We start from the raw sequence: 10,246 nt of genomic DNA, 5'->3' as shown, positions 1-10,246 counted from the left end.
TCTGATGGAGTGTCCAACAGCAGGTGCAGGCAATGGCTGGTTTGGTCCTGCATAAGCCCTCTCAGTTGCCTCCACCAACCAGTATGAGAGGCATTGCTTGGAGAGTGGAGAGCCTATCTTAGCTCTGAAAAGCAAATATAGAACTGCTCTGTCTTCTGCACCTTTGCAGCAGCAAAGACGCAGCATCTCAGCACTCTGACAGAGTTGTATCTTTGGGTCAGGCTGCTCAGTGTATGCCACTAGGCTGAAGAACTGGTTAATGAACTCTGGACTGAGAACATTCAGCTATAGGCTCAGCATTAAAGTCACAAATGAGACATCTGGACCCCACTGAAGACACAGAGGATGACTAACAACACACGTAGCTTTGCAGCAGCATCAGCGAGCAAGCTTTCGGAGACAGACATGAAAACAGCTTGTTCTAAAGGCACACAGAGTGCTGCATATGTAGTCCAAAACCATGGGAAAAAAAAAAAAAGTTTACCTCTTTTCAGTTCTTCCACTTCTTCTTTCCTCCTTATTATTTTTTCTGTAAACAGAAAAGAAAACAAAGACATGCATATGTGAAGAAAAAATCAACAAGTGTCTCCTCATCTTCTGCTTTCTCTTTAGGCCAAAAACTGAAAGTGCTTCTTTCCACCATTTATCCATGCCCAAAATTTTGCTGCACCCCTAAAAAAGTTACCAGGGCCTGGGGTGGTTATCTGTGTGAGCTGTTATCTACTGTCACCTTGGAATGTGTGGCTGTGGCTGACCTGCCTGGTATCTTGGCCTTTCAGCAGTGCTGGGAGGTGTGGCTCCCCTGCTGCTGTTCAATAAAGGAGCATTTGTTTGAAGCACTATGTTTCCTGTGTCTTCTTTCACACTGACACCACAATATTGTGTGTTTGGATGTGAACAAAGTGCCTACCATTATGAAAGTAAATAACACCAACCACGATGAGGCCTAAAACCACTGAAATGACTCCACCCACAATTGCAGCTTTTGACGCAGGCAGGTGTTCTGAAACACAAAAAGGCAGGCATGCATAAGGCAGAATAGAAAACGGACTTTCTCACAACATATGCAATATATTACATTATCTGTGCCATTTGGAAAATTTGATGTTACCTAACTTTGGGTTTGCTACATGTTTCTATTGTTTTATATCTAGTACATGCATTGCATATCAAATGGATTATTACAGGCTTTCTTCTATGACTTCTGTGTTAAGTGAAATTTATAAAGAAGGAAAAAGGCTACAAATCAACAGCACCATGTGTCCTCCCTGTTTGTGAGTTAATCACGTTTAGGCTTGTGTTGGCTACACTGGATAAAGTACAGTTTAATTACACTTTTATTTGGTTTCCATGTGTTCTGTTCATTAAACTTCACATTTTTATTTTAATATTTGGTTAGCTATTGTATTTCTGATTCTATGGTGTTGTGTTATAATGGTAATACTGAAGAAAATCAACAGTCGTGTGTTGATAGTTACAAACAGAGAAGCCCATTGACCGTAGTACATTGGGTAAGGGGGGGTCATGCCCCAACATTCATGTTTTGACCCCTTGACTAATTAAACCTGCCAATCAGGCCTGTATCTCAGGGTCAAAATCTAGCCCCCAGTACTGTTCTAACAGATATAACTGATACCAGCTCTGTCCCACCCAGAACACCTGCAACAGTCAAACGCATTCCAGACTGTGTCTCCCCACTAGAGGTGCAGTTAATGGAAAAGAAAGAAAACAAACACATTGAAAACAACATTTTCCAGCAAGTAAAACTGAATTGATACAGCAAAAATGATTTGATGAGATTAAAAAAGAACTAATGCAAAAAGATACACAAATCACTACCCTTATAGACCAGCTGATAAGAGCGAAGGCAAAACACTACACAGACGCATTCCACACAAAAGACTCCAAACACACCCAGAAAACAGTGAAAAAGAACCAGAGCTCTGCCCCTCCAGCACTCTACTAGAGCTTCGCCCATCAAGTGCTCTACAGAGTGAGCCAAAAAGCAAACCCCTCCAGCACTCAGAAGAGAAAGCCAGAGACCCACCCTTCCAGTACTCTAAAGAGTGAGACAGAGCTTTGCCCATCCAGCAGTCTACACAGAGCAACAACTCTGCCCTAGCAGCACTCTACAGAGAGCCACAACTCTGCCTCTGCAACGCTCTACAAATCCACCCCCCCCCAAATTAGAGTGAGGCAGAGCTCCACTCCTTCAGCACTCTACAGAATGAGCCAAACCTCTTTCCCTCCAGCGCTCTATAGAGAACCATAGCTCTGCCCTTCCAGAGCTCTATTATGGGGCCACAACTCTACCCCTCCAGTGCTCTACAGAGAGACACAATTCTGCTCTTCCAGCACTCTACAGAGAGACACAATTAGGCCCTTTCAGTGCTCTACAGAGAGACACAATTCGCTTTTCCAGCACTCTACAGAGAGACACAATTCTGCTCTTCCAGCACTCTACAGAGAGACACAATTAGGCCCTTTCAGTGCTCTACAGAGAGACACAATTCTGCTCTTCCAGCACTCTACAGAGACACAATTATGCCCTTTCAGTGCTCTACAGAGAGACACAATTCTGCTCTTACAGCACGCTACAGAGAGCTACTCTATTCTCATGCGGACTCTTTTCTTACAGAGTCATGCAGCTGTAATACATGCAGATTATGGTTTGTTGTTGTGTTGCTCAAATAAGCAAGGCCTTCCCTGAAAAAGATGTCATCTGATTGGCAGCAGAGTGGTGCACTCCTCACCATCTTTACTTCTGATTCATTGCATTCAGTCTCAACTTTTTGGAAACAGGATTGTACATAAACCATTCTTGTTATCTCGTCTTCCATAGGGTGAAATCTAACTGCATTCAATTCATAATGCTTATCATTTCTCCACCACTGTTTGGAAAATAATATATATTAACATGCATAGCGTGACAGCCCTACTGAAAATTAAATAAAGGAGAGGGTGGCCTCTAACGTCACACAGTACTGCATTTTTTATTTTTCTCTATGGACTCTTTTATTTCAGAAATGGTATAAAGTCTGACTCAATGGGCAGTTTTAAAGAAAATGGGGTTGGAATTTTTAATTTAGGAAACATAAATAAATTAGCTTGTCAAGCTAATTCTTACTTCAGGGAATTCTTGTACTAATTGAGTGTTTTAAGCAGTGTGGAGTAACTTACCATAAATGGCACCAGCCTTGATCTTTTCCTTCATTATGTAATCTCTCAGTATCACTTTACAAAACACTGTGTCAATATCACTCTTATGTACAGTGATTCGACGTTTCACATTGAACAGCTCAGCGTCTCTCTGTGATTCTGTATCTCCTGCAGTGAGACTCTTTCCTTCACTGTCCAGCCAGTGAAGATCAGGCTGAGGAAACCACCCTTTAGATTCACACAGTAAACTGAACTCTTCAGAGTTACTATCATATTTTTCCACAGTGATCAGTGGAGGTGTTCCAATAGCTGTGGATTAAAGAAGGATTCAAAACATGAGTCTTTGTGGCATCACTTCATTTTACATACAAATGTATTAAAACATTAACCATTTTTAAATGACAATATCAATGAATTACCTTCAACTATGAGTTCAAAAGAGAAATCACTGTACCAGAATCTGGATTCCACACTACATTTGTACTCTCCTTCATCAAGGAAATTAAGATTAGCGAGTCTCAGTGAGATGTTGCCGTTCTGTAGCTCCTCTTTATACAGAGCTGTTCTCCCTCTAAAATGAGGAATCTGCCTCTTATTAATGTCTCTATGATTAGCATAGAAATGCACAATTGCACCTCCCAGGTCTGGTCTGGTCCACGTAATATTCATATCCACAGCACTCATACTGGTCTCATCATTCCAACGCTGAACAGAACATGGCAGAATTGCATTAGAACCAGGGGCAGCTACTACAGATGGATTTGGACTCACCAGCTTAAAATTCTCTGCAATGGAGAAACAGAACATTTGATAATCTACTCAAGCACTCACACACACACCACAGATAATCTACTCAATCACACACACACAAACACACACCACAGATAATCTACTCACACTCACACACACACACACACACACACCACATATAATCTACTGAACCACACACACCACAGATAATCTACTGAACCACACACACACACCAATGATAATTTACTCAATCACACACACACACACCCCAGATAATCTACTCAATAACACACACAACACAGATAATCTACTGAATCACACACATCACAAATAATCTCCTCAATCACACACACACCACAGATAATCTATTAAATCACACACATTACAAATAATCTTCTCAAACACACACACCACAGATAATCTACTCAATCACACACACACCACAGATAATCTACTCAATCACACACACACCACAGATAATCTACTCAATCACACACCACAGATAATCTACTCAATAACACACACCACAGATAATCTACTCAATCACACACATCACAGATAATCTAGTCAAATCCACACACCACCAAAAAACAATAATTCTAAAAGACCAGAAATTTGTTCACTTTCTTAAAACTTGTGTAACTTGAAACTCATGATAATTATAATGTCAGTGGTAATAGAAAGAAACCCTTTCAGAGACACATACAGACTCTGGATTTTACATTCATTCATTCTCAATGCTTTGGAATACTATTTTTCATTAGCATACACTAAATACAGCTGAAGACACGCTTAAACTGAACTAGAGTCACTCTGTTTCAGTGGTCATTCAGCCTGTTTGGTGATTCTCTAATCTGTGCAGGACTGTAGACTGTACGTGTTCAGGTGTTTAGTCCTTTAATAGAGTCACTATACCTGAAAGAGCGCAGTGGAGGTACATCATCATCACCCAAACACCCTTCATTTCTGAAACACAAGAACAACATTTTAGTTCACAACTGTTCACAAATACTTACACTAAAACTCAACTAGTGCTAATTTTCATTCCCTTCAAAGGCAGTAATGTTTATAACAGCTCAAATAAATACTCAACCCTCTTATAAACACAAACACACACACACACACACACACACACACACACACACAACCTGATCTGCAGCACAGTGCTGCCATACAGAGGCATCTTCTTTACATTTGCAATTAGAGAACTAAGTTTGGATACCCCCTCCCCCCAGGACAAGCAAAACCCCAGCTCGCAGCCACAGCAGCACAGAACTCGAATCCCTGGTGCCTGACTCTAGAGAGACACAGTGGAGTTGTCACTTCTTTGAAGCCCTTGACTTGAAAGAACAGCTTAACAGAGTGTAGTTGAAGAACCAGAACTTAGTCGAACATATGACGAAGTTGGATTGAATACGGGTGCCCAGAAAGAAACCACTCTCACCTATGCTTTAAACCAAAACCTGGCTGGACTTAAGGAAGTTCAGTTCCCAAAAATGTTTGACAGGCCAAACAATGGATCTACAAATGCAGCTGACTTTACTGGGCAATCTGGCAAAGTTGCCACGTTTACTTCAGCATTGCTTCCACAAACTGAAGAAGCTGTGTGATGTCAAGGCAACCTGCTAGGCCACCTCTGGCTGCTAGGGAGGGCCAGAGAGCCAGAACTGATTCATTAGGGCTGAGCGGTAGCAGCTGTGGGCACCGTTCTTAGGGGGTGCTCAAATGCTGCTCGTTGCTCAGTCTTGAGTTCACCGTGTCCTGCACATGTTGCTCTGAATCAGCCGGTAATCTTGATATCTGTTTTGAGTTTTGAGTCTTTGCTTTTCATAATTTGTTCTCCAGCACAAGTATAAAAAAAAGTCTCTTGACTTTTTGACTCTCCATATTTAGGGAAAGATGAGATTAAAGAAAAGAGGCTTTTAAATTTAGTTTTGGAGAGCTGTTAGTTTGGGTCATCATTTTAAGTCTTTAGTTAGCACTGTCATTATCCCCTTCGGTGGCATGCTGCATAGCATGTTAGTCTGGCAGTGTGTTCACTGAGAGTTTGACACCCCCCCACCACCGGCCTGAGTGATCAGTTACTTTCCTTGTTTACCTTGTTTCCCTTTTAATTTGCTTCTTCTCTAGCTTGTTTTCCTGGCTCTTAGCCCCTTTAATTTCTAGTTGCACCTTTCTCCCAACCCTCAATTGCTCTGCTGTCAGTTCGATCCTCACTCAGTGTGAACCCCCTGGTGTGTTACAGGCTGAGGCATTTTCTGAACTTCGTGTGTTTCTACCTGTGTCAGCTGCCCCGTGAGAAAGATCATTCTCTACCCTTGGATGACTGAAAACCTGGCGTCAAGGTACAACAAGCCAGAAGAAGTTGACACATATGGCTGTGATGCAAGTGCACAGCAACATTCTGGACAGACTACATATACCATCCCTTGTTAGGAGCTTCATCAGCAACACACCAGAATGCAAGGCCACGTTTGGTGGCCTTGTACATCCAGGCAAGACTTGATTTTTTTGATGTGTATGTCATTTAAACCCCAAATTCAATTGAAAATACTACAAAGCCAGTGTCCCAACCTTTTTGGAAATGGGGTTGTAATTTGCTGTGGAAACTAAAATTTCTTGATGCAGAATTATATGTTACAAAGACAATCTTAGCTTCCTTCTTTGAGATCGGATAGTAGGATAACAGTAGAAGCAACAGTATCAGTGTCAGTTGCTTAGAGCTGTCTTTTCTTTCTTTCTTTATTGCAGACATGCAAAATCATTTGCCCGTGGTGATCTCACCTTCCAACAGATTTCAAGAATGTCAAACCCAAGAGGTTTTGAGGATATTAGCAACAAATTAGTGTTTTATTATGTTCTAGTTTAGGTTTCCAGGTATTTGCTTGCTTCATACTTGTTTAGAACATTGTTCTTATAATATATTTACATTCTTTGGTTAATTTCTATATGTATACACATATCGGTAACACTTTCTATGAATATCTCCTTTGTAAGCATCTATAAACACATTCATTATAAACATGGCTATAAATATTAATAGAAATGCATTACACCTTATAGTCATGCTTATAATGCATTATGAATTGCAAAAAAACAAAAAACAAAAAAAAACAGTGAAGTCACTTATTTTATAATCACTTGGCAGAGTCCCCCACCCCTTAAATACTAGCAGAAATTACTGTAGTGTAGTGTTACAGAGTGATGGGTTCTTGCGCTTGATGTTAGAAGCAGTAAGGGAACAAATTACAGTGACAGCACACTACAATTTCGCCTCTCCCTCTCCAGGCCTTCACTCCACAGTGACTTCACACTCAGTGTAATGTCAGAGGGGGTTCAGGGGAGGGGCTGATGGGTACTTGGTTTGCTGTGAAAAATGCACAACAATCTGTTATAAAAGATAAAAACACTTGTAAAACACTTACAAAAACACTTCATTTCTTCATTGTGCTTCTAAATCTCACAGCCCGTGTTTACAGAAATATAGGAATAAATGAACACAGTCTCTCATAATCAGTCTGTGGTATTTCGAGTTTGCAGGGCTACTAGTCACAGCACAGCACAGCAGGCAGGACACCACTAGACAATCAGCGCAGGATGTGGGATGTGCCAGAATACAGGTGGGTTATAAAATAATTGGTTTCATGTGTGACCACACCCAGACAGTCAACTGTCCTAAAAACATCACTACAGCTGTCCATTATAAAAAGAAGCATTAAAAAACGACTTTACTTCTTCGTTCTGCTTCTAAATCTCTCAGCCTGTTATTACAGAGATACAGGACTAAATGAACACAGTGTCTCAGTTGTATCATAATCAGTTGGCGGTGTTTCAGGCTTGCGGTGCTGCTGCCTGAATGCAGACCATTACAGTTATCAAAGTTAAAGTTATAAGGTTACTCACTGCTCTCTCAGGTGAGGCTCTGCCTCAGCAGTTCTCTGTCTGTCTGCAGTAACAGCTCCATTTCTCTCTCCTTCAGAAAATGGCGCCGCTGTTCAGCACTGAGGCAACTCTGTAGTTTCAGTTTCAGTCAGATGTAAACCAGTTTAAACTGGTTTAAACTGAGGAGCAGCCGCTCGATTTTGCTGCTGAAGAATCTTGGAGGTGGGAGGGGCTAGTGCGGAGCTCAACCAACACATAAACACAGCACTCTTAAAAAACTAAACTAATGGAAAATGCAGGCTGAACCTGAAATTGCGCCCTGCTCCCTTCACAGAGCACTATGAAATTAAAACACTGACTCCTGAATCTAAATGTTCAAGTTTACAGTGAAAATAACTACATATACACATTACTCTCTAGAAAATATGTACTCTATACACATACAGACACATATACTTAATAATCTCTATACACTATATGTATATGCTCTATATTCTCTATGCACTAATGTGAACACCAGACACTCTCTATACACTACTGTATACACTCCATATACACTCAATGTATACTAATGTATATATTATACACAAATGTATGCACGACACATTCTCTATACACTAATGCATGCGCTATACACTTTATACACCAGTGTAGCACTACGTCTTCAGAAACCAAGAACAGCATTCAAACTAGGTCTACTTTAAAAGGCAGATTTTTAACTTATTTTTAAATAAGGGAATCTGAAGTAATAATGTAAACACTGCTAAATTTTACCTCTACAGTCCATATGTGAAAAATATGCTGCAATTAATTTACGTATATCCACCCATTCAGCTTACAGTAGCTTAGTGATGTCCAATTATACTGAGAGCTTTTCTGAATAAGGCAAAGTAAAGGGCAGCCAATCAGAACAGAGCTCATTTATCCTGGATCAGTCATAAAGACACAATAACAAAAACAGTCTGTTTAATTCTAAGGTATGAAGCTTGGAGAACGGTTATATAACATGAACTGTGGCCATGTTTGGTACAAAAAAGCACACAACTCTTATAAGTTAACCTCAAACAGAAAAAAATAAAATGCAAAAAAAACCCAGGATATGGTTCCTTTAACTGCTGCTTATAAAAGACTGAAGGGACAACTTCAGCACCGAGGACAGCGCTCAAACGTGTTTTACTCTTGGCTGCTCTTGTCATGTGGTGAATTACTGTACTTTATGAAGAAAAAAAAAAACAGTTTGTATTCATAAAAACAGCGTCATGCTTATAACGTATGGCGGTCAGTGAGTGGGCTGGATGTGCAGTGGCTATACAGTAAAATAATAATAATAAACAGTGATGTTACTCATTTTATAATTATTTGACAGTCTCCCCCACTTAAAATATCTTCCCGTGCTCCTCGTCAACTGGTGTTCCCTGATGCTTTATTTCTCATCACACCCTAAAATGCAGTGCGATTTTTTTTCATCCAATCACAGCGCAGAATGCGGGTTATGTCGGAATACAGGTGGGGAAAAAATAATGGTTTCATATGTGACCACGCCCAGACGGTCAACTATACTGAAAAACACACCCACAGCATCTGTTCGTTATGAACAGATAATGCTCCTCTTCTCCGTCCCGGTTCTGAGTCTCTCAGCCCGGTACCACAGAGATGCAGGACTAAATGAACTCAGAGTCTCAGACTCAGCGGGCGGGGGTTCGGCTCGCGGTGCTGCTGCTGAGCTCGGACCGGTCCAGTTATTACAGTTAGAGTCGTATCGGTACTCACTGCTCTCTCCGGTGAAGCTCTGCCTCAGCAGGAATCCTCCAGCTCTCCTTCAGACTCAGTGACTCCTGTAGTTCTGACTCTTTCCTCAGTTTTATTGTCCGTTAGAGACTCAGATCAGGAACTCAGCGCAGCTCCGCTCCTCTCTCCTCCTCAAAATGGCGCCGCTGCTCGGTGAGGAAACTCTCTGCTTTCGGTTTCGGTGAGACGTTTACCGGCTTGAACGGCTTTAAACTGAAGAGCAGCCGCTCTGCTGAAGAATCGTGGAGGTGGGAGGGGCCCGAGCGGAGCTCGACCAATCACAGCACTCTTAAACACTGGACGGAAAAATACAGGCTGAATCTCTAACGGCTCTCTTCTCCTAACAAAGTCCATTAAGGAGTTAAAATACTGACTCCTGAACTCAGACAGCTCATAGTGTCTAATAAATAGTCTCTGGTGCACCGTTTCACTGCAGAAAACAGAATTTCATAACTTACAGAACAGCTCACCAAATAAGAATTAGACATTTGAAATTCAGCCATTAAAAATGATGAAACAGTAAACTGATAAAGTGTGATAACTAAAATAAATTGTTGATATGATCCACTTCTGTACTCATAGAGTCCAAAATACTCAAGTATACGATGAAAATACATACATATACACTCTTTAGAATACGTGTACTCTACACGCATACAGCAACACA

The 10,246-nt window shown here is 41.0% G+C and overlaps 1 protein-coding gene across 1 annotated transcript; it reads right to left on the bottom strand.

Annotated features, from left to right (window-relative positions):
• Positions 1–2,552: 2,552 nt before the first annotated feature.
• On the bottom strand, positions 2,553–3,843 carry LOC118801192 (butyrophilin-like protein 8). Its single transcript, XM_036561366.1, has 3 exons — positions 3,579–3,843; positions 3,181–3,468; positions 2,553–2,560 (listed from the first exon to the last, which is right to left on the bottom strand). Exons 1-3 carry the CDS (start codon positions 3,841–3,843, stop codon positions 2,553–2,555), a joined length of 561 nt encoding a protein of 186 aa, XP_036417259.1.
• Between the last annotated feature and the right edge of the window lie 6,403 nt (positions 3,844–10,246).

The sequence above is a fragment of the Colossoma macropomum genome, unplaced genomic scaffold (assembly GCF_904425465.1).
Source record: "Colossoma macropomum unplaced genomic scaffold, Colossoma_macropomum, whole genome shotgun sequence".
In the NCBI taxonomy this organism is placed as follows: Eukaryota; Metazoa; Chordata; class Actinopteri; order Characiformes; family Serrasalmidae; genus Colossoma; species Colossoma macropomum.
This window is presented reverse-complemented; position numbering and strand designations above follow the sequence as displayed.

Coding starts and splice junctions, on each gene's coding strand:
- LOC118801192 (XM_036561366.1), bottom strand. CDS start 3,843: ATGAGTGCTGTGGATATGAATATTACGTGGACCAGACCAGACCTGGGA. Junction 3,469..3,578: donor TTTTGAACTCATAGTTGAAG/GTAATTCATTGA, acceptor TTTAATCCACAG/CTATTGGAACACCTCCACTG.